The sequence below is a fragment of the Puma concolor genome, chromosome D3 (assembly GCF_028749965.1).
Source record: "Puma concolor isolate L17-30 chromosome D3, mPumCon1.1.hap2, whole genome shotgun sequence".
Classification (NCBI taxonomy): Eukaryota; Metazoa; Chordata; class Mammalia; order Carnivora; family Felidae; genus Puma; species Puma concolor.
This window is the reverse complement of record NC_141678.1, coordinates 16,386,186-16,410,311: the sequence shown is the minus strand read 5'-3', so window position 1 is coordinate 16,410,311 and position 24,126 is coordinate 16,386,186. Positions and strand designations below refer to the sequence as shown.

Below are 24,126 nucleotides of genomic sequence, written 5' to 3'. Positions count from 1 at the left end.
CCGACTCTTGATTTTGTCTCAGGTCATGATCCCAGGCTTGTGGGATTGAGCCCCACATCGGATTTGGTATGAGCATGGATCCTGCTTGAGACTGACTCACTCTCTCTCTCTCTCTCCCCCTCCCTCCCTCTCTCCCTCTCTCCCTCCCTCCCTCCCTCCCTCCCTCCCTCCCTCCCTCCCCCTCTCCCCCTCTCCCCATCTCCCCCTCTCCCTCCCTCTCCACCCCCCTCCTCTGTGTGCATGCACACGTTCTCTCTCTTAAAATTAAAAAAAAAAAAATTGTCTATAACTTCTCTCATTCCACGATAGCCACCATGAATATATTTTTACTTATTTATTATTTATTTTTATTAATAATTAATTAATTTTTAAATTTTTATTTATTTTTGAGAGAGAGACAGAGACAGTGCAAGTAGGAGAGGAGCAGAGAGAGAGGGAGACACAATCCAAAGCAGGCTCCAGGCTCCAAGCTATAAGTTTACTGGACTTTGAGCCTGATGTGGGGCTCAAACTCATGAACCGCGAGATCATGACCTGAGCCGAAGTCGGACGCTTAACTGACTGAGCCACCCAGGAGCCCCTATTATTTATTATTTTTAAATTTATATCCAAATTAGTTAGCATATAGTACAAGAATGATTTCAGGAGTAGATTCCTTAATGCCCCTTACCCATTTAGCCCATCCCCCCTCCCACAAACCCTCCAGTAATCCTCTGTTGTCTCCATATTTAAGAGTCTCTTATGTTTTGTCCCCCTTGCTGTTTTTATATTATTTTTGTTTTCCTTCCCTTACGTTCATCTGTTTTGTATCTTAAAATCCTCATGAGTGAAGTCATATGATACTTGTCTTTCTCTAATTTCGCTCAGCATAATACCCTCTAGTGCCATGCACGTAGTTGCAAATGGCAAGATTTCATTCTTTTTCATTGCTGAGTGATACTCTGTTGTATATATATACCACATCTTCTTTATCCATTCATCCATCGATGGACATCTGTAGCCACCATGAATATTTTAGGTGTACTTCCTTCCAGTATATTTTTTGCCCAGTGCTCAGTTGTCCCCCAAGATTGCCCCTCGCAACTGTGTGACTCTGTTACTGGCATCTTCCTCAGGTTTAGCTCTGTTCAGCTCCTTGGGGATCTCCTGTTCCACATCTCAGGGGTCACCGGGAAGATGACCACAGAAACTGCCTCTGAAGATGATAATTTTGGAACTGCCCAGTCCAATAAGGTGCGCGCCTCGAGTTGGTTTTCCACCCGTAGTGGTGGTAGGGATGTGCCCTGGTACTCATGCTCCGGAGGCTTCACCACCCTGCGTTCTCCCTTCTTTTCCACTGCTGTAGGCTATCATCACTGCCCTGGGGGTAGATCGGCGGAACCGGGTGTTGGCAGGGCTCTACATGGGCCGCTCAGACACCCAGCTGGTTGTACGGCAGGCGTCCCTGCACGTCTGGAAGATTGTGGTCTCTAATACCCCCCGCACCTTGCGCGAGATCCTGCCTACTCTCTTTGGGCTGCTGCTGGGTTTCCTAGCCAGCACCTGTGCAGATAAGAGAACCGTAAGTTTACTGGACCTTGCTTCTGACCCAGCATCAGAGGCTAGGGTGCCTAGAGCCCCCTATCTAAGAGAACATTTATTTATTAGTCATTTAACAGTTACTCTTAAAGATAAAACAGCCAGTTATTTTGCCTTCAAGATGGATTTATTGAGGCAATAGCAAAGAATTGCAGTTTGGGACATGTAAGCCATGCAAAACTATAGTCAAGTCCACTGAACAAGAGTGGAACACCCTATAAAAGAGGGAAGGGAGGGTGTCGGGAGGGCTGTTATAAACAAAAAGTCTCTTGGAGTAAACTGGGAGTTTGAAGTGTAGTGGCTATTCATTGGCTCAGTTGTGACTGTCTCTCATTGGCTGGGCTGTTGGCCGGTGGAGGAGGAAAATCTTCCTTCATCCTGCTGGGCTAGTAAAGTATATGCTTTTTCCTGTTCGGTCTGTAACATTCATCTTTTCCTTTTGGGTCTGTAGTTGATGAAGAGTGGTAGGGTGTGGGAGTGCCCTTTTCTGGCCTCCTGACTCCATTCTAAAGGAGGTTTCCTTTTATTAATGTTCACACAACAAATATTTATTAAGCACCACTATGTGCTAAGCAGGGGCCTAAAACCTGGAGATGTAATGGAGAAGAAGAGCAGCCTTATTCTTTTCCTCATGAGCTACACTGTGGTAGAGAAGATGGACGTTAATCAAATAATCACACAGACAGATGTAAATATAGCTATAGCAAACGCTGCGTGGTGCTGCAAATGTGTGTAACAGGGCCTTTGACCAGTGGGGGAGGGGGGGTCAGGGAAAGCTTCTCAGAAGAAATGATGCTTGAAGATAAAAGATGAGTAAGTACCCACCAGGTGAGGTAGTGATGAAAGCCAATTCCAGACCAGGGGAATAGTGCTTTAGATACAAGGGCAGGATGTGCAAAAGCCAACAGAAGCTGGGCGGGGGCTGCTGGGTCTGGAATGAGAAACGGGTGAGCATGTGAGATGAGGCTGACCTGGGCTGGGGCAGGGGCTGGGTCAGGCATGTTCTCTGGTTGGGAGGAGGGGCCCAGCCTGGGCTCATGTTTGCTTCTGGCAGTCCCCTTTGACCTACTCCCAACCCCCATCTCTGGCAAGCAAACTGCATATTTGGCTAAAGAAGGGTTTGTGTGAGGCCTCAGGGGAGATCGTTTATTTTTTTTTTTTCCTTAAAAACATTTGTGCCCTGTTCAGCTCCCCTTGGACAAGAGCACGAGGTGAGGTGACTTCTAGGCTGTAGTTATCAATTTAGGGAAATTGACTCTTGACCAGGCAGCATCTGATAAGTTTCCTATTCATATAGAAGGTGCCAGCTCTTGCTTTAGGTTGTGTAGGTGTGTGTGATACAAAGAAATAATTGTATTTTTTAGTGTTTTGCAAGCACCCTGGCGGTTCTTCAGGGCTAACGGCATCTGGGGAAGTTAAGTCCAGGGCCTTCAATCTGGAGTTGTCTTCCAGGTGCCCTGGGGTTTGCAGGGCATTGATGTCCTGGCTTGATCTCTGCTGACAGATTGCAGCAAGGACATTGGGCGATCTCGTCCGGAAGTTAGGGGAGAAAATCCTGCCAGAAATCATCCCCATCCTTGAGGAAGGCCTGAGGTCTCAGAAGAGCGACGAGAGGCAGGGTGTGTGCATCGGACTGAGCGAGATCATGAAGTCCACCAGCCGAGACGCTGTGAGTGTCTTCTTAGGGCCTCGCGGGTGACCTGACTCAGAGGGCTGGGGGCAGGTTCCAGGAAAAGCCGTATCACTAGGGACTCCTGAGTGGCCCATAGAAATTGGTGATGATCTTTTTCTCACCACTACTGAGGCTTCTCCAGTTTAATCCCTTTTGTGTCACTACTGCACTACAGTTAAAATGTGCAGTGTCCTTGGCAGGGAAGGGAGGCCGTGCGCATGTGCGTGTGCTGGTGCTGTGGGAGCGGGAGGGCTGCACACGTTCTTACAGGGAGCAGAGCAGATGAGTGTTACGCTCCCAGTGGGTGGAAGTGTGTCGTTTTCGACAATGTTACCGTCCCATAGCAGCCACTTTCAGGGGGCTGGCGATCTTTGCACTCACTTTCCTTTCTGAGGGTGATCCTCAAAACACGCCTGGGAAACAGATTGAGCAGGCATAGGGCTCTCAGTTGGCATAAAAGTTACGAAGTGGCTGGCTAGTCAGAAACGTTAAGCATGTGGCCATTGCTGATTCTCTGATCTACTGGCACCTTCTGCTGAGTGTATCGGTAGAAGTATTATATTCACTGGGGGTTTACGTTTGCATTTGGCAAAGAATGTAAATAAATTCTGTCACCAACTAGAGTTGCGATTCATGGAATAGTTACTGAGTCCTCTCAAAGGCTGAGACCTTGCCGGCAGTGAGGCCGATACATGATCAGTCCCCCGATTCTGTTTGTAGTGCGCTCTGCTTCGGGGGGACCGTTTCCAGAGGGAGCAGAGCTATCCTTGGCCCCACAGTAGCCCCAGAGATGCCACAGAGAAGCAATTTTTTGAGTTGAGTCTTGAAGGACTTGGGAGTTTTCCAAGAGGATGAGCCAAAGAAAGAATCGGGAGAGGGAGCCATGCCATGCAGGGCCTCACCGTGGGAAGGAGCTCTCGTGGGAGATGGAGAGTATCTGGAGAACTCACTTAAAATCCGACTCCTCAGGTGGAGACTGCATATCCTCTCTACGTTCGTATGCTTGCTCATTTTCAGTGAGAACCACTAAGTTAAGAGTCAAGCCAAGGGATGCTGGTGGCCTGGCTAGGCCAGAGGTCCTCGTCCATCTCCCCTTGCTTGCTTCCACTCCTTCCTTGCCTCTGCTGCATCAGGTACAGTGCACGGATTCCGTTGCAGGTGCTGTATTTCTCTGAGTCCCTTGTACCCACGGCGAGGAAGGCTTTGTGTGACCCTCTGGAGGAGGTCAGAGAAGCAGCGGCCAAGACCTTCGAGCAGCTGCACTCCACCATTGGCCACCAGGCTCTGGAGGACATTCTCCCATTTTTACTGAAGCAGCTGGTGAGTGGATCTGCCACACACCTACCAGTTTGGCTTTTACTGTCTCTGTAGAAGCAAAATGCAGGGGGGCTCATTCTGCCAAGGCAGCCGCAGTGTGGGCCCCCCAAGGGAGTGGGTGCAGCGGGCTCAGATTTGGCTCTGTGCTTCTCCTTCGATAGTCAATAAATGTGGGTGCGGTAGGAGGAAGGGAGGAAAGTGGTGAAGGAAGTTGGCGGTGGCTGGTCTAGACAGCAGAGCTGGGGACAGGAGCCAGCTCCTCAGCATTGCCCTCCGTGCTCCTGTGCAGGATGATGAGGAAGTGTCAGAATTTGCCTTGGATGGTCTGAAGCAAGTTATGGCCATCAAGAGTCGTGTGGTGCTTCCCTACCTCGTGCCCAAGGTAATCCCACCCTGCAGCAAGCACCCCCTGGCTGCGGCTACATGATTATTTCCAGGCCTGCTATGGAGACCTTTTGGACTCAGATGTTGGGGAAGGCTGGTGGTGGGTGCAGGGGGCCCTGGAGCAGACACTTAGCCCTCAACAGTGGCCATGGGATCTCCTAGAGTCTAGCACGGTGGCCAGCATGGAGCGGCATTCATTGAGCTGACCTTGTTCATCATTCTACAGCTGACGACTCCGCCTGTCAACACCCGGGTGCTGGCTTTCCTTTCGTCTGTGGCTGGCGACGCCTTGACCCGTCACCTTGGAGTGATCCTCCCGGCAGTCATGTTGGCCCTGAAGGAGAAACTTGGGACTCCGGACGAGCAGCTGGTGAGTGTCACGATTACTCCTGGCAGCTTTCTGTCAGCTGTCCTGGCCTGCCCCTGAGGAGCTATGCTCAGTCTGGGTGTCCCCTGTGGTTTCAGGAGATGGCCAACTGTCAGGCTGTGATCCTCTCAGTAGAGGATGACACTGGGCACCGGATCATCATCGAGGATCTGCTGGAAGCCACCCGAAGCCCTGAGGTGGGCATGAGGCAGGCTGCCGCCATCATCCTCAACATTTACTGTTCACGCTCGAAGGCTGACTACACCAGCCACTTGCGGAGCCTGGTGTCCGGCCTGATCCGCCTCTTCAACGACTCCAGCCCGGTGGTTCTGGAGGAGAGCTGGGATGCCCTGAATGCCATCACCAAGGTGAGGGGACTGCTGACTGCAGCAGATTTTGATTATAGACCATGCCAGACGCTTGGAAGATTAGACTCTTAAAATAGGCCATGACGTACCTGTCAGCCAGCTTCAGCATTTATCAATCCATGGCCAGTCTTTCTTATACTCCCCCCACACTCTTCCCCCTGAGGTATTACTTTGAAGCCATCTTGGGAGGGCTGTACTCAGAACCCTGACATCCTCTCTGCTTTTTCCTGGCCTTCCACAGAAGCTCGATGCTGGCAACCAACTGGCACTAATTGAAGAACTGCACAAAGAAATCCGGCTCATAGGGAATGAGAGCAAAGGCGAGCATGTGCCAGGGTTCTGCCTCCCAAAGAAGGTAAGCCAGGGCCTCGTGAGGGTGCTGTGGGCATATGGCCTTCCTCCACCTCCACCCGCAGTCCCGGGTCTGTGGTAGAGCAGCTGACTTAGGGCCTTTCACAGAAGCGTGTTTCTTTCCCACGGTGGCCATATGGGGATAGGGTCTGTGCTGCCTTCAGTTTAAGTTGTGGAGGCCACCACGGCCAGAGCAAGTGAGTCACAGAGGAGACAGCAGGTATACCTATGTGTGCTAGGCCCACCAGAGCTGTTACCTTCTCATCACTGCCCTGTCAAGACTGTTCCTCAGCCGGCACCCTCTCAGGCTGTTACCCTGGCACCAGAAGTAGTCTCTGTCAGGGAATCACAGAGAGGATGGCTGACAGGGGTGCGTGCTTTGGATAGGAGACCCCTGGACCCAGTGCCTTTGAGATTTGACTGTCGTGTGTGGTTCTCTCGTCAGGGAGTAACCTCCATCCTTCCAGTGTTGCGGGAGGGCGTCCTGACTGGCAGCCCGGAACAGAAAGAGGAAGCGGCCAAAGCTTTAGGTTTGGTGATCCGCCTGACCTCAGCTGACGCCCTGAGGCCCTCCGTGGTCAGCATCACTGGGCCTCTGATCCGCATCCTGGGGGACCGGTTCAGCTGGAACGTAAAGGCAGCCCTGCTCGAGACACTCAGCCTCTTGCTGGCCAAGGTGAGCCACTGACACATTCACCTCTTGGTCCATTTGGGTCTTCAAGAACTGATCTGTCTGCCGGTTGGTGTCATGTGGCAGGACGTTGAGCTTATTATGGAGAAACAGCATGGCAGAGGGAGTCGAGATGCTAGACGCTAGACTCACACTGTGCCAGAATGACCTTGGGAAAGTATGGTAACCTCTGAGCTTGTGCCCTCACCCTTGATTTGGAAGTGCTGCTGCTGCTGCCTGCCAATGAAGAGCTGTGGGGCCTAGAGAAGGTGGTGTCAGGTGGTGCCTGACGCATCCTGAGCGTGCCAGACTAATGCTAGTTGCTGTTTTGTGGGTTGTAAAAAATTTTTTTAATGTTTATTTATTTTGAGAGAGAGATCAGGGGAGGGGCTGAGCGAGAGAGAGAGAGAAAGAAAATCCCAAGCAGGCTCCATGCTGCCAGCACAGAGCCCGATGCGGGGCTTGAACTCACAAACCATGAGATTGTGACCTGTACCAAGATCAAGAGCTGGACATCAAGAGTTGGACGTTCAACCGAGCCACCCAGGCGCCCCTGCTCATTGGTGTTTTTTGAAGAACTGTTGGTTCAAAGGAGAAAATCCAAGGCCACATAATTGCAATTACACAGTTTACATATATTTCCGTTTTTTATTGCTGCCTCATAAAGAGGGATGCAAAGGGTCTGATGAGGGACTGAAAAGGAAGTCTTGAGAGCAGCTGGAGTAACTTCAGTCTTTGCCAAAAGTGTAAGAAGCAAAGAGCCAGCATGTTAACCATTTCTGACATTTTACGGGGCGATAATTAAGTCCTTTAGGATTTAAAAAAATTATAAGCAGAACTGAGATTTGTTGTTATAAAAACAATTTTTTTTTTTTTTTTTGAATTCTTACTCGAGGTTTGGAAACAAAAGCAAGCTTAAAATTTGTAGCTTTTTTGCCCCTTTTGAGGGAAAGATGTGGGGAGCGTCTTCCCAGATAAGATGTGGCATTGTGAGCATCGGCCTTATTCTATGGAAGATAGTATCTTTTTTAAAAAATTAAGTGTCGGGGCGCCTGGGTGGCGCAGTCAGTTAAGCGTCCGACTTCAGCCAGGTCACGATCTCGCGGTCCGTGAGTTCGAGCCCCGCGTCGGGCTCTGGGCTGATGGCTCGGAGCCTGGAGCCTGTTTCCGATTCTGTGTCTCCCTCTCTCTCTGCCCTTCCCCCGTTCATGCTCTGTCTCTCTCTGTCCCAAAAATAAATAAACGTTGAAAAAAAAAAAAAAAAAATTAAGTGTCATTTTCACCTGTGTTCTGTGCTGTTCTTTTCTGTGGTGTTTTAGAACTCTGTGTACAAACGGAGCCCTTTCCTCCCAGAATTTGTCCCATAGGCCCATGAGTCGATGTCATCTGTGGCCAGATGGTTCCTACCTCCCGTTTACCAGCTTCACTCCGTGGTGTGCCTCCCAGCAGCCTGCAGCCCCTGACCCCAGTATTTTCACACTTCCAAACAGCTGCTTTGATTTTTCCCATTTAGGAAGAAGTAAATGTTCATTCTTGGGAGGGGTGACTTTCTGAGGTCATTTGTTTCATAGGATTGTTCTTAAGGCTCAGTGTCAGTGCTCAGCTTGCATATCTGTTGCTCAGAAGATGATACCTGCCCTTACACACCTGGTCCGTTGCCCTGTCTTGGCATTGGAACAGGTCTTCGGTGGGGCTGACAGCCGTCACCTGCGCTACTCTTTCATGTATTTGGAGATAGAGGTTTCAAGTTGCTTGTCTGTGTGGACTGGTCTCCACTTAAGCCAACCAGTGGCTCCCTTGGAGGTGGTGATAGCGGGGCTGAGCAGGACCTGTCCGTGCTGGCTGCCCTCTCTGCGGGAGTATCTACTCCTAGCCTGTGTGCGAGAGCTCATGGTGGTTTCTGATTGATTTCGTATCTGTCGCACACTGTGGCCTTGGACTCCACCACACCTGTAGTTTCTTATGTGGGTTTCTCAAACAGGTCGGGATTGCCCTGAAGCCATTCCTGCCCCAGCTGCAGACCACTTTTACCAAAGCCCTGCAGGACTCCAACCGGGGGGTACGCCTGAAGGCTGCTGATGCTCTGGGGAAACTCATCTCCATCCACATCAAGGTGGACCCCCTCTTCACAGAGCTATTGAATGGAATCCGTGTCATGGAAGACCCAGGTGTCAGGTGAGGTGCTGCTGGGGCAGTGTTGTGGCTGTGAGGAGGCCAGGCGGATGCTGAAGCCTCCTGGGGCCGGGCTGGGCCTGTGTGGGAGGGAGCAGTGGTGAAGAAGAGCGAGGGGTTTAAGTTGGATGCGTTGGTTCTGTAGGGACACCATGCTGCAGGCCCTGAGGTTTGTGATTCAGGGAGCAGGGGCCAAAGTGGACGTGGTCATCCGGAAAAACATTGTCTCGCTCCTGCTGACCATGCTGGGACACGATGAGGTATGGCTGCAGGTGGATGGCAGGGCTGGTGGGCTCTACTGGTTCCCCTTCTCTTTGCTTTGGTCGACATGTCTGTTTTGTGTTAGAAGAACTGCTGCCTGCTCAGTGGTAATAATCATTCCTGATGCTCCTATCACTCTTTATGGTTTAACAGGCATTTGGTTGTGAGGGAGACAGGGCGGGTAGTGTTGGTATTGGTTGTTCTGTTTCACAGATAAGGAAGGTAAGGTTTTCACAGTAAGGAAAGTAAGGAGCTCTTCTGAACTTACCATGCAATCTTAAACGAGCCACTTTCCCTCTCTGCCTTTCCTTTCCCTGTGTGTAAAATGAAGACATTCGTTTATTGGTTCAGGAAACATTTGCTGAGACAAAGGGTCTTTCGCAGAGGTGAAGCAAGCATGGTCACAGCCCTTAAGAAATTTGGCATTTGGGAGGGTGCCTGGGTGTCTCAGTTGGTTAAACATCCAACTCTCTATTTGGCTCAGGTCATGATCTCACGGTTTGTGAGTTCAAGCCCTGCTTCGGGCTCTGCTCTGACAGTTTGTAGCCTGCTTGGGATGATCTCTCTCTCTGCCTCTCTCCTGCTTTCTCTCTCTCTCTCTCTCTCTCTCTTTCTCTCTCTCTCACCTTAAATAAAATAAAAAGGAAATTTGGCATCTGGTGTCTGGGACACCAGGTCGGAGGTCTTAGCACTGTTGGAGAGGGTGAGACTTGCCTGGGGCCATGCCCTAGCAAGGTGGAGTCAGCCACAGTCTGAGCTTTGGGACCCCCGGTGCTGTCTCCGTTCCAGCACGACCCTTCCTTTCCCAGCCTGGAAACGTGTGTTAAGTACTCGTTGGCTGCCCAGCGACTGAGTCTAGATAAGAATTTTCTCTTTCTCCTCTGACAGCCCTCTGTTGTGGGGTTAATCTCTGGACTGAGCCTGTGGGTTCACATGGTTTGCACTTGTAGCGCACTCAGTGGGGCCAGCCCTTGTTGCTGCTGGGCTTACCACGGCTGTGGAAATCTGGCCTCATTCCACCTGCTGCTCCCTGACTAGAGCCCCCCCCCCCTTCTCTGTGAGGGTTTTTACAGGGCCATGCCCAGTGCAAGCAAAAGTTAGTATTTAGGCCAATTTGCATTTCACCACAGTGGAGCTTAAAATAGATCCTGTTGGAGAGAGTGGGCGTCAGAGAGAGCCAGCTTTAGCCTTGCTTGGCACCTGGGCTTCTGCCTGGAGCTCAGAGGTGCAAACAGTGGTCAGACCATCTTCCCCCCAACTCAGAGCTTCCCCTGGATCAATGGTGGCCAACCAGGGTGCCAGCCTGGCATTAGCCACTCAGCAGGTCATTAGTCCTTGGTTGGTGGGTTGGTTTGTGGTCTGTGTGCACATCAGATTGGCACTTATTAATAACATAGTATGTATCTTAAAAATCCACTCCCTTGCTGTCCCGTGATTAGTTGGCTAGGGAGGAGCAGCAGGGAGCAGGTTGTGTATCTGGCTTTGATTTTGACAGAAAATGCTCAGCTTTTGCTTGTCCTCCTTAGGTTGATTAGTGGCTTCATTCTGACTTCCTAGGACAAACCTGAATAAGGGAGGTGGTGCTAGGGCACTGACACAGTAGAGAGATTCCAGGGTGTCGCTCTGGACACAAGATGACACACAAGGTTGGCAGGGGAGCGGGGCTGGAAGGAAAGGAGCTCAGAGCAGTTCTCTAGCTGACGTCCAGTGATGTGGGCAGGGGCCGCCCCTCGCTGCCTCCCAGAGCTGTTGATAGTAATTGAGATAATACGCGGAAAATGTTCTGACTTTCTAAGAAGAGAGGTGCTACGTAAATACGGGTATTATTGCCATTGTGATGATGATTACCATATGCACGCACACTGGAGTTTTCTATAATTGAGAGAAGTGCTGGGTGTGTGGTTGTTTGCTCCACACCCAGTGGCGGCTGCCATGAATGGCAGTCCCGCTCTGGCAGCAGGAGCGCACGTGCCTGGAGTGGGGACAGGAGTCTGGAGTTGCCTCGTTCTGCCTTCTCCCCTGCCCTCCATCCTGGGCAGTTGCTGGCCCCACTGACCTTGCAGCTGGTGGTGCAGCTCACGCCGGCTTTTGCTCCCTTCTGTGCTCTGTCAGGACAACACTCGCATCTCCTCGGCCGGCTGCCTGGGCGAGCTGTGTGCCTTTCTGACTGAAGAGGAGCTCAGCGCTGTCCTTCAGCAGTGCTTGCTGGGTAGGTCTCCTGTGCACTGGGGACCCCCTGCAGGGCCTTGTCTCCCCTTTCCCTCGGGGGGGTCTTCTGGCAGCTAGTCTCTCCTTGGGGAATCCAGCTCTTAAAACAAAATGGAGTTTCCAGTGGTCCTATAGTCCCTTACGTCTCTGCTCCGGGAACGTGGCTGCGAGTCTGAAGCAGCTTGAGAGAGACCTCTTCATAACGTGCCACATTGGGCAGGGTGGTCCGTGTGCAGTGGACTGGGATTTCCATTGGGCTTAGGTTGGGTAGGCCTGGGGGCTGCATGGCTGGTAGGGGCATAGTGTAAAGTGCAGGTTGACCCGGTTGTGTCCTTCCACTCAGCGGATGTGTCTGGCATTGACTGGATGGTTCGGCATGGACGGAGCCTGGCACTGTCTGTGGCTGTGAACGTGGCTCCCAGCAGACTCTGTGCGGGCAGGTATAGCAGTGAAGTACAGGACATGATCCTCAGCAATGCCATGGCAGACAGGGTAAGGCTTTGGGGCAGCCACACCCCTCTCCCCCTCCCTAGCCCAAATTCCACAGCTGTATCCTTGCTGACACTCACTGCACAAGGGGCGGGGGAGGGGCTCTACTGCAGACTGGGCGGTGAGAGGCCTGGGTTCAAATTTTGCCTTTGCCAGTAACTTTCTGTGGCCTTGGACCACTACTTGGTCTCCCTGGGCCTCAGTTCTGTCATCTGTAAACAATGAGGAGTTTAAGTAGGAGTGTCTAGAGGTCCCTTCCATGTCAGAAGCTCTCTGAACCCTGTTCTTGGGAAGCAGTGCACACAGGCTTTGTTTGCTTCATAGCCAGGAAGCAAAGAAAGCTGTCTGCAAGAAAGCTGTCAAAGAGTCTTGGATGTGAAGTTGTGTGTGTGTGTGTGTGTGTGTGTGTATAGCAGGGGTGCTTATATGAGGGGCCAGTGTCCTGGAGGTTCCTGGGGATGAGACAGAGCCTGGCCCTGCTGCTCCGAGGAAGGGGCAGGGTGCTGTGCCATCCAGCTCTTTCCTGTCCCCACAGATCCCCATTGCAGTGAGCGGGATCCGGGGCATGGGATTCCTGATGAAGCATCACATCGAGACAGGGGGAGGACAGTTGCCAGCCAAACTCTCCAGCCTGTTCATTAAGGTGAGTAGGGGCAGCCTGGCTTGTGAGAAGGACCCATGTCCAAAGAACACTGGAAGTGTGCTGTCTGACTGTGTTCTAGGACTTCTCTGCGGAGAGCTCTGGGAGGTCTCTGAACCCTTGGGAGTGGAACACAAAGTGATTCTGTGTGCTTTTTTTCCTCCGGAAGAGTGCCTGACTTGTCAGATTCTCAAGTAGACCTGTAACCCCAAATCAAATTAAGAATCACTATTTTGTTGTTTTTTTTTTAACTTTTTTTTTTGTTTTAATTTTATCCTTTCTCAAAAGTGTACTATAGTATCATATTGTGGTTTAGTTTGCATTTGTTTATGGCTAATGATGTAGAACAATTTTTTTTTGAGTGCGAGTGGGGGAGGGGCAGAGCTGGGGAGAGAGAGAATCTTAAGCAGGCTCCGTGCCTCGCATGGAGCCTGATTTGGGGCTTGATTTTGCAACTGTGAAATCAAGACCTGAGCTAAAATCAAGTCAGACACTCAACCCACTGAGCCACCCAGACGCCCTGATGTAGAACAATTTTTATGTGCTTATTAGCCATCCCCACATTCACTTGGTAGAGTGTTTATTGATGTCTTTTGCTGTTCTTAAAATTGTGTTTTTTCTTTCCTAATACTGAAGTTTTGAGAGCTGTTTATATATTTTGCACATAAGACTTTAAGAACCACTATCTGAGGTATTCCTTCCAGGCATCTGGATTTAGTAAAATTTGGGACAGACCTGGGTTCAAACCTTTTTTTTTTTTGTTGTTTATTTTTGAGAGTGAAGAGAGAGTATGAGTGGGGGAGGGGCAGAGAGAGAGGGAAACACAAGATGTGAAGCAGGTTCCAGGCTCTGAGCTGTCAGCACAGAGCCTGACGCAGGGCCCGAATTCGTGCTGGGTTCAAATCTTAGTAAGTCTTTTCTTCCCTGACTCCTTTTAGCTGGCATGGTGCTTTATTATTGTTATTGTGGTGGCTGCAAGGTGTCAATTAGGAAAGCCTGGGAGCTGGACACTGGGGACCCTGCTGCCTGTGTAATAAAGCAAGCTTTTCAGAAATTGTGCACACAAATCAGAGCGAGAATCTGCATTTTTAGAGGTGTGGCTAAGTCTGAGACTCTGCCTTTGTAACCAGTTCCTGGGCGGTATCAGTGCTGCTGGTGTGTGGACCTCAATTTGAATAGTGAGGTTCCAAAGGGGGATTGCCCCATCCTGCAGACGCCTGCAGCCCTGCTGAGAGTTCTCAGGGCCCCTGTTAGATTGAGCCCATGTAACAGCATCACCTTGCATGCAGCTGTTCATCAGTGTTTGTTTACTGAAGATCCTCTGTGTACCTCGCTGGGCTAGACCCTCAAGGCATAGAGGTGCATGGAGCAGACAAGATCTGTAGAGTTGGAGGTACACAAAAAGCCTATGGGGATGAGGAGGGCCCTAATTTAGAGAGGGTTGTTATGGGAGACCTCTATGGGCTGACACTTGAGCTGAGGCCTGTAGGAGAAGGAGCCAACCATGTGAGGACCCCCGGGCAGGCACATCCCAGGTTGTGGGACCAGTCAGGGCGGAGGCCCGAAGGCGGGAAGGAGCTTGGTGTCCCCGAGGAAGTGATAGCCCTGCGTGGACCAAGAGTAGTGAGAAAAAGGGAGAGAGTAGCATGAGATGAGGTGGGAGAAGGAGATGGGCTGAGTCAGAACCTGTCACTGCCTCCCCCCACCCCCCCCAAGATGGGAAAGGAAGCCATTGGAAGCGAGCATTGGGGTCAGTTTCTGGATGAAGAGGGAATGTCAGGGCAGAAATTTGGGCTTCCTTGAAAAACAGATTGGATGTGCCTAACTAAAAGCTTATGGTCTTCTTAGTGTCTGCAGAACCCATCCAGTGACATCAGGCTGGTGGCTGAGAAGATGATCTGGTGGGCCAACAAGGACCCGCTGCCTCCCCTGGACCCCCAGGCCATCAAACCCATCCTAAAGGCTCTTCTCGACAACACCAAGGATAAAAACACTGTCGTGAGAGCCTACAGTGACCAGGCGATCGTCAACCTCCTCAAGATGCGGCAGGGCGAAGAGGTGTTTCAGGTGGGAGCCTGGGACTGGGGTGGGCCTGCTGTGGGTGCTCGGCACACGGCTCTACTGCATGGTAGTCTTTAAGCATCATATTCCACCACCTCATATGCTGAGTGTCGAGAGGCAGATTGTGGTCAGGTGACTGGTCTAGTGCCTGAAAACATTCCTCTGTTCCTGTGGTGTTCAGGCTTCTTTCGGCAACAGAGCCCTATTTTGGAGAAATCCAAATAAAGTCTCACTTGGCATCTGAACGTGTGGAACGGATCCCAGGAGGGAGCCCTGTTCATGCACTCCTCTCCCCACCATATTTAGAGCACTGAAAGCGCTTCCACTCCCCGCCTCAGCACATGAAAAGCATGAGGTGTGGTTTTCTTGGCTTCCCAGGGATCCATCGGACTCCCCTTATTTTGCCGGAGTCCACAGCAGTGCTAGTTCTGAGGTTAATGTTCATTTTTGCCTTGGCTTGGAGAAACCTGAAGCTGTATTTTCTGACTACGTCTCCTCATTTCCATCTTCCCCACAGGCCCTCTCCAAGATCCTGGACGTGGCCAGTTTGGAGGTGCTGAATGAGTGCAACCGAAGGTCCCTGAAGAAGCTGGCCAGCCAGGCCGACTCCACAGAGCAGGTGGACGACACCATCCTGACCTGATAGGCCCAGGCCCCGCCCCCCGGGCTCCACCTCTTTGTTCAATGTTTTCATTTTTGAAAATACGTTTGTTCCGATGGGGAGCTTAAGAGATGGCGTTCCCAGAAAGTATTTTAATATTTCAACAGACCACAGCCAAAGCCTTAAATCAAACCCACACACAACTGAAAATTGCCTCCTCCATCTCTCACCCTTTTCTTTGGAGAAGAGACAAAAGCACATGTGTGAGCCTCACCAAGTGGTAGCCAAGAGCTGATCATCCGGCTGAGCATGGCTGGGTCTGGAACAGGTGGGGTCAGACTTCTGGATCCTCTTCTCCTGTGCTTGAGTTCTGCTTCGGGAGCCAGTGCTACTAGCCTTTGCCTAGATCCTGAGTGGGGCACTGAACCGTGGAGGTCGGCCTGGTGTGCTGTGTCTTGGCGTGGCTTTGCCATGTTGTGTGGCCCGATTGGATCTGACCCCTGTCAGGTGAACATGACATACTCGCAATGCCCTGGCAATTCACAAGTCGGGGAGGGGTATTGGTTTAAATGCAGGTTGTTTGAAGGAGGAATGTTTTAATAAAGGCTTTGATTTAATCTCGATACAAGCAGATTTATAAAAATCTCCAAGCATCCATTAAACATGAAGCTTTGTGCATCAGGAATAAGGCGACACTTGCAACGCTCTTGTGAGCACCGGCAGCATTCTGACTCTTGGGCATCTCTCCTGCTTTTGGAAGTCTCGTAGAGATTTATGCACTTCTCTGTCCTGAGGTTGGGTCCCGTGATTTCACTGAGCATAGAGAAGGCAGGGGTTGAATTGGCCACTTGCCTGTTCTGTCCTGACTCAGAAAGGTGGGGGAGCTTCTGGTAGTCAGGTGTTAAAGAGAAGTCCATCCCTTCTGCAGAGTAAGAAAGAACCACATTGCTGTAGTTAGAGGACTTGCCGAAGGAAAGAAAAGTTGCAGTTCAGCATCTGTCTCCTTTATGAATGACTTCCTTCCTCCTGGTTCTTAGAAGGCTCGTGATCCACATGTCCTGTCTGACGGAGCACGCCCTTCTGGGCCCAGTGACGCAAGTTTTTCTGGGCTGTGTCCCTGGTCACAGTATGGAATAAACCTCTACCGAAATTACTGGTCAGAGCTGTAAAAGAAAGGAAGATTAAATGTGGTAGCGAGCTCATTTTGTAAAAAGTCTAAAGTGTTCTATCAAAAAAAGCAAGGCTTGGCTTATTAATACAGCAAAGGTAGAAAGTAGCCCTGTGACTCAGCACTTCTGATAAATAAGACAAGGTGACCTCTGAGATACTTCTGATGAAATCCTTGCTTTCTATGCCTGAGCCTTATATGTCATAGGACTTCCTATTTTCTTGTAGCAGGCATGGTCTCAGCTGGCTCAATGTAATTGTAGACTCCCAGGGCGGCAGGGGACCTTGAGAGGTCGGCTGAGTCAGTCCCAATAGCCAAAGCAGCCAATGGGTGCAGCTTTTGGTAGCCATGGGAACTGTTCCCTGCTTCTGGGATTCAGATGGTCAGCAGTGTCCTCTCAGTTCCCTGGGGCGTATGTCCAGCAAGCTGTGTGCACATGTGGTCACCTCTGCCAGTTAGCTCTGGCGAGGCAGATGAAGTTTCTGTGTGAGGGGGGTGTGGCTGGAAAAGCTCTGGTAAGCCCCTGAGGGATAGTCTTCAGCGTTTCCTCCAGGATCTCAGAATAGATGCTTATGTCCATCTCAGATGTTCAGCCCCCAGTATGAAACTGGGAGGGAAATCTGATGTACTTAGAGGTGGAAGACACTCAGTAAGCAAAATCCAAAGGAAAAACACCAGGTTCTGTTCCAGAAACTGGAGGAGGATGAGATCTCTCTGTTCAGGATGGATGGACGGAGGTTGATTCACAGACAGAGATGACTCAAAGGCTCCCGGAGCATGTTGAATTGCATTCCCTGAGTCTGCAGGGAGGGCGTGGGTTCCTGGGAAATGAGCCTCGAAGGGCTGTCACAGGACAGTGGAGCAGGCACAGAAGACCCTCTCGACCCGGAGGGAGGCCTAGCAATCCTAGAAACAGCAGCCCTGGACATCCCGAAGGAAGTGGAGCTTGGCAGCAGAAAAGCAAAACTATTTGCCCTGGTGGTTGGTAGAGCTATTTCACCTTGGGCAAGCCGTCGGACTTCTCTGGGCCAGTTTTCTCATCTGTAAAATGAGGTATTTGGGATAGAAGCTCTAAGAATCTCTTGTTCTCAATGTTATAATAGTGATTATCACTGATGACATTTGGCATTTTTTTCATTTAATCTCAACCCATGAAGTAGGTTCTCTTGTGGTTACTGTTTTCCAGAGGAAGGAATTTAGGGAGAGAAGTCCTTCCCCTGGGATCATATGGCTAATAAATGGCAGTTTGTCCCCAGAGCGGATATTCTTGGCTTCTCTCTTCTGTGATGGTTAGTTAGGTACAAGCATTTTCTCTTCTTTGTAGCAGGGCCTTCAGCCCCTTCACGTCTTGGCCCACACGGCCAACAGTGGCTGAGTGGCTCTGGGTGATTGGCCCAGGACTCTACCTGGATGCCCTGCTGGCTGGTCAGTACCTCACCCCATTCACAGGACACTTGCTTTAGGAAAGACAGCTATTTTCTAAGACTTTCAGCGATCTCGAAGGAGGAGACTCCGATGTTTCTCTTCACGTGTCTGAAAGACATGCCCTGAGCTAACCCAGGGAAAACTAAACCGAGCCTCTCACCCCTTCACCTGATTCCAGGCACCTCTGGAATCATGGGCATCGAGATTAGTTTAAAATATGGGGAGAGAATGACATGCTTTACAGACCTAGGCACCAAATGTACAGGTAAGTTCTGGCTCACTGCTGTGATGCCAGCTCGGGAGAGGGGCAAGGGACCTGCAGGATTGATTCTTCTGTTTGCAGGGATTTGAAGACCCTGTTTTGCCGAGCACAGATTCTGAAACGATTGGTGGTTAGGAATGTTTCTCTAAGTATGGTTGTGTGTGGACATGTGGTAAATTGCTTCAAGCCTTTCTGAATGAGAACAATAGGGAGAAACAGGAAGAGCCTCAAAAAACATCTAGGTTCCAAAATGTTTTCAAGGAAATGCAGGCAGTGCTTTCGTGCTGTATGGTGTTCTCTTGTGGAGCTGTGTGAACTCATCAAGGCAGGTTTGACCCTTCACTTAATGTTAAGTCGGGTGGCCCAGAGCACGTTGCTTTACCTGAACCCACATGTCCTCATCTGTACAGTGACAAGGACAGTCACAGGCTTGTCTGCAGTGAGCGAGATAGCATGCTCCATGAGGCCAGGCACACGGGAGGTACTTGGCTTGGTGGGTAAGAGAGAAATGGGGGATGTCAATGGGAAAGGACTGAGCCATAGGCACTGTTACCCCAGTGGCGTGTCACAAGTCCTGAGCTCTTGTTCAGGAGTCCCTGCTGGGGCTGGAGTCGGCAGATGCTGTGTTAACTTTGTGAGCCCGAAGTTTTAAAAAGCTTATGAACTTAAAAATCAAATTCTTTTTGAGAAGCGATGACCGCTGTGTTTGGATGTGTAAGATGCCAAGTGAGGAGCGTGTCCATACGGGGACGGGGTCTCCAGGGTGCCCGGGCAAGATAGCCCTCTACTGTCGTCGTTAGAGCGGTGCGTGGGAGGCCAGAAGGGACTGGTCCTTGTTTTATGAGGAGGAAAGTGGAGGTACATGTGGCCAGTTGGCTGCAGAACTGGGAAAAACCTATGTTTCTTGGTAGTTGGGTCACCAGGCCCCAGGGCCATCAGCAAAAGAAACGAGGCAAGTTGTTGGCATGTAGTTCTGTGGAGTGACTGGGTTTTACTCTTCATAAGAGATGGAGCCCAGTTATTTCATTGGGTGTTTCCCAGCTGCCCCTCAGTTGTATTAGGAGGGTTCCCTGCAGCCTGTCTGGTGGAAGGATAGTCTTGGTGTTAATGAAGCTCAGGAAACTGGAAAAACTGGTCCAAGGATTACTCCCTCTGTGGGATTTCTGTGTGACACTCCTGTGTGTGTCCACATGCAAAACACCAGTCACCTTCTGATGCTCTTCTGAGACCCAGTTTCTCTGGTTGAGATGGCATAAGCTGGTCGTAAGCAGGATTCGAGCCTTCTTACCATTTGGACTCCCGTAAAGGGGGTGGGAAGCCGGGGTGTAGCAGTATCTAATCCAGCATTTCTCAAATATCTTGGCCTCAAGAACTCTTTACGCTTTGAAAGTATACACCCCAAAGAGCTCTTGCGTATGTATCTCTTCCTTATTGATATTTACCACCATACACATCTAAACTGGTCAACTTTGTAAGTTGTACTCCTTTAAAAATAATAAACCCGGGGCGCCTGGGTGGCGCAGTCGGTTAAGCGTCCGACTTCGGCCAGGTCACGATCTCGCGGTCCGTGAGTTCGAGCCCCGCGTCAGGCTCTGGGCTGATGGCTCAGAGCCTGGAGCCTGTTTCCGATTCTGTGTCTCTCTCTCTCTCTCTCTCTGCCCCTCCCCCGTTCATGCTCTGTCTCTCTTTGTCCCAAAAATAAATAAATGTTGAAAAAAAAATTAAAAAAAAAAAAACAACAATAATAATAAACCTGTTACGTGTTACCATAAGTAACCATAACAAATATAACAAAGTTTTCCAAAACAAAAGCCATTTTAGTGAGGAGAGAAGCTTTGTTTTACATTCTTCACATGTCTTTAATGTCTGGATTTTCATGTCTGCTCCTGCATTCAAGCTATTGTGATGTCACATGTCACGTAGGCTCTCTGGAAACCTCCACTGGGTAAGAACGAGAGTGGAAAAAGCAAGTAACATCTTGGTATTAAGAGAAAATGTTTGCACTGCAGATTCTTTGAAGGGGTCTCAGGGAGCCCCGGGAGTCCCCAGGCCACACTTCAAAAACCACCGATTGGGCGCCTGGGTGGCTCAGTCGGTTGAGCGTCCGACTTCGGCTCAGGTCATGACCTTACGGCCTGTGAGTTCGAGCCCCGCTTCGGGCTCTGTGCTCACAGCTCAGAGCCTGGAGCCTGCTTTGGATTCTGTGTCTCCCTCTCTCTTTGCCCCTCCCCTGCTCATGCTCTCTCTCTCTCTGTCAAAAACAAATAAACGTTAAAAATTAAAACAACAACAACAACAACACTGATCTAGGGGGCATTAGGGTGGCTCAGTTGGTTAAGTAACCAACTCCTGGTTTCGGATTAGGTCATGATGTTCTGCATCCTCTGTCTCCATCTCTCTGCCCCTTCCCCGCTCATGTTCTCTCTCTCTCTCTCTCTCTCTCAAAAATAAACGTTAAATAAAAAAGAAAGAAAAACACTAATCTAATATAAACGATGAGGGGAGAGAAATCCTACTGAAGTGTTTGGTTGGGTGGGTTGGGGGTTGACCCTGTAGTTCTTGTGACAGACCCCAAAAATTGGTCCACACCCCACAGAAAGCGAACACAAGAGAGTTTAGCTACATTGTTTCTTTTTTAAAAAATGCATATTTTTGCATTTATTCTTGATAGAGACAGAGCACAGGTGCGGGGCGGGGGGTGGGGGGGGGGGAGAGGAGGAGACACAGAATCCGAAGCAGGCCCCAGGCTCTGAGCTGTCAGCACAGAGCCCGACGCAGGGCTCAAACTCACAAACTGTGAGATCATGACCTAGGCCGAAGTCGCCTAACCAACTGAGCCACCCAGGCGCCCCTAGCTACATTGTTTCTGATGTTCCTTCCAACTTGCCAGATCTCTGTGTGGCTTCACTTTAATGCCACAGACACCAGTGCCTGCCATATGCTAGGTCCCGGAGAACACCGGGATGGCCCCTGCAACCAGGGAACTTAATTAATGTTCACTTGGTCTTGGCCACTGCGAAGTCTCACAGTATGGTATCGAGCATGTAGGCAAGAAATCAAGGCTGATTTCCAGTTCCATCAAAATTCTCTTTATTCCTTCCCCCTGGGACCAGTGTGTTGGAAGTGTCCCGTCTTGGCTTCTTTAAAGCCCCTGGCGTTCAGTTCACCTGCTTGCTCTGAATTCTCACTTGCCACCTGCTTTTACCTATTTACACCATGGAACATGTCTGCCTCCCTCACTACCTGTGTCAGCAACTTTAGATTCCGTTGCTGACCAGCCAGGTCCCTCCAGACCTCTGCCCCACAGACCTTCATCTCTCGCGCTGCTCCCCGGGGTCACCGCTGGCTGCCACAAGGCCTCTGGCTCCAGGTCCCCTCTTCCTTATCCTCCCAGCCTTCCCATTGGTGACACACTTCCTGCCTCGCCTGTAGTGCCTTTAGCCCACGTTTACCCCTTACTACTCAATCCTCACGCCTCTCTGCCTATCCTCTGCTTCTGTGACCCTGAAAAACTTCACTCAACGCTGCTGTTCCCACCACCACCACCACCACCACCGTCTCTTCATTCACTGCCCAACCTCTTGACCAAGGAGCACACCTGCCCACTCCATGGTGTCACTCTGTTCCCGTGAGCCTGTGTCTGCTGCTGTCCCCACTCTTCCTTTGTCTCCACACATATTTGTATTCCCTACCAGAATGTCACCTCCATGAAAGCAGGGGTTTTAAAGTTTAATTTATTGCTGTCGCTTCCCCTATGTCAGTGCCTGGTACAGGGAAGCTCTCAGACATGTGCTGAAGGAGGGAACAACTTGTCTTGCCCTATTGTATCGTAAGCTCCATGAGGATGGGCCTTGTTTGGCTCATGTTGTGTCCTCGGTGCCAGCACAGTGCCTGGCACCTAGTAGGCACGCAAGTGTTTTCTGAATTAGCACCTGACTCCAGTTGCCAGGTAAGTTCTGTCATTCTTTTTTTTTTTTTTTTTTTTTTGGTTGCAATGCTGCTTTGTCTGGTTGATGTTTGCATATTGTCCTTTGCATCTGTCCCTTCCTGCTGTTGCTGCACACCTGGGCTTCAGCAGTAACCTCCCTGAAATCTCAGCAGCAGAAATCCACCGTGCATGCTTGCACCAGACTACTGTGCAAAACAGGTGGCCTCGCAAAAGCTCATCTGTAAACTGGCTATTCAGAACAGCGGAACCAAGTTTCTCATCGGTGCATACCGATGCTACCTCAGGTCCCCACAGTTTATATCCATGTTCATATATAGTTTCTTTCTCTCTCTTCCTTTCTCTCTGTCCCTTTCTACCTAACTCTACCTACCTACCTACCTAGCTCCCTACCAGAACAAAGCTGGATTGTATGTAGTGGAGCATTTTGTGTCGTTTCGTTTTGTTTTGAGGGAGAGAGAGAGAGCAGCAGGAGGGGCAGACAGAGATGGAGAGAGAATCCCAAGCAGGCTCTGCACTGCCAGCACAGTGCGAAACGGGGCTCCACCTCATGACCTGAGCCAAAACCATGTTGGATGCTTAACTGACTGAGCCACCGAGGTGCCCCTGCTGAATTGTAGTTTAAATAAATGTAAAACGTTATTTGTAGAGGAAATAATGCTGTTTCATTTTGGGGACACCAGGCACATATCCTGGCCTATAGGGAATTCTCTCTCAAAGCCAAAATTGATGATTCTCACAGGCGGTGACAGCGGCTGTCTAAATACACCTATCATTCAAGGCTTGTAAGTTCCAATTCCATCATGAAACCTTTATAATGAAATCTCTTCTCCATCATTCTAGCTAAAAGTGATAGCTCTGTTCCTCTGAAGTCTAGACTGCTTATTTGACAACTGTTTTATCTATTGCATTGTCTTGGATTTTTAATTCCTTATGAGTATGTCTTACCTCTGGTAAGACAACTCCTGGAGAAAAAAGGCTCTATTCTATAACCTGTAGCATATAGTAAGTAGTAAGCATTCATTAGTTACTGATTAAATGAATTAATGCCTGTTCCTTTCCAGAAGACACGTGCAGGCAAGTCAGGAATCTGGTCTTCACAATGGCCAACTCTGCTCTACTTTTGAGTAAAAGTATCCTGTAGCCTGGTATCGAGAGGCTGCCTTGGAAATGTGTGCAACAGGTATCTACAATAGGAAACAGCTGAAAGTATGAACGAGCCAGTGCAAAATGACCGTGGCTAACGGTATCAGTTGCTGTTTATCGAATGCCTGTATGTACCAGCTAATCTACAAACCTCTTTTTTTTTTTTTAATTTTTTTTTCAACGTTTATTTATTTTTGGGACAGAGAGAGACAGAGCATGAACAGGGGAGGGGCAGAGAGAGAGGGAGACACAGAATCGGAAACAGGCTCCAGGCTCTGAGCCATCATCCCAGAGCCTGACGCGGGGCTCGAACTCACGGACCGTGAGATCGTGACCTGGCTGAAGTCGGACGCTTAACCGACTGCGCCACCCAGGCGCCCCAACAAACCTCTCTAATCCTCACAACTATTCTGTGAGGAAACGGGCTCCGAGATGTGATGTGACTTATCCCAAATCTGAAAGCTTTTAAGGGACAGAGCCAGGATTTCAAAGTTAGCATTTGGGGGCACCTGGCTGGCTCAATTGGCAGAACATGCGACTCTTGATCTCAGGGTTGTGAGTTCAAGCCCCTTGTTGGGTGTGGCACTTGAACCAAAGTCCCTCTGACTCCAGAGCAGGTTGAGAAGATGAGCTGGAGTGGCCTCCTGCCTCAGTGGCTGGTCAGGGTTGAGTGTGCTTGCCTGGTAGCTACACAGACACTTTCGTCTTCCCTTGTATTTCTTAGAACTGCTGAATCAAAGGGGATCCCACTAACCTCTCCTAGACCAAGAAAGATCACTTTTTAAAAATAATTTTTCAAAGTTTGAGAGGGAGAATCTCAAGCAGGCTCTGTGCTGACAGCAGGGCTTGAACCCATGAACCAAGATCATGACGTGAGCTGAAATCAAGAGACTGAGGCTCAACTGACTGAGCCACCCACGTGCCCCCAAGGACCCCTTTTAAATGGTCATATGAAGTAATTCCTCTCCCAGGCAGTACCTTCAGATTCCAAGCCCATGTTTTTCTGACATCACCACACTCGATTCTTAGCTCCTGGAAAG

General features: G+C 50.0%; 1 protein-coding gene across 2 annotated transcripts in view; it reads left to right on the top strand.

Annotated features, from left to right (window-relative positions):
* The window catches only part of GCN1 (GCN1 activator of EIF2AK4), a 58,666-nt gene extending 42,910 nt beyond the window's left edge, over positions 1-15,756 (top strand). For both annotated transcript variants that reach the window (XM_025933245.2, XM_086681834.1), the window contains 16 exons: positions 1,116-1,233; positions 1,346-1,561; positions 3,083-3,247; positions 4,409-4,570; positions 4,857-4,949; positions 5,178-5,321; positions 5,417-5,686; positions 5,928-6,041; positions 6,483-6,713; positions 8,689-8,882; positions 9,025-9,139; positions 11,253-11,349; positions 11,692-11,840; positions 12,373-12,480; positions 14,326-14,544; positions 15,056-15,756. In XM_025933245.2, the coding sequence (XP_025789030.1) occupies positions 1,116-1,233; positions 1,346-1,561; positions 3,083-3,247; positions 4,409-4,570; positions 4,857-4,949; positions 5,178-5,321; positions 5,417-5,686; positions 5,928-6,041; positions 6,483-6,713; positions 8,689-8,882; positions 9,025-9,139; positions 11,253-11,349; positions 11,692-11,840; positions 12,373-12,480; positions 14,326-14,544; positions 15,056-15,181 (2,521 nt within the window). In that variant the 3' untranslated portion in view covers positions 15,182-15,756. The remainder of the gene's footprint in view (positions 1-1,115; positions 1,234-1,345; positions 1,562-3,082; positions 3,248-4,408; positions 4,571-4,856; positions 4,950-5,177; positions 5,322-5,416; positions 5,687-5,927; positions 6,042-6,482; positions 6,714-8,688; positions 8,883-9,024; positions 9,140-11,252; positions 11,350-11,691; positions 11,841-12,372; positions 12,481-14,325; positions 14,545-15,055) is intronic.
* Positions 15,757-24,126: the final 8,370 nt, after the last annotated feature.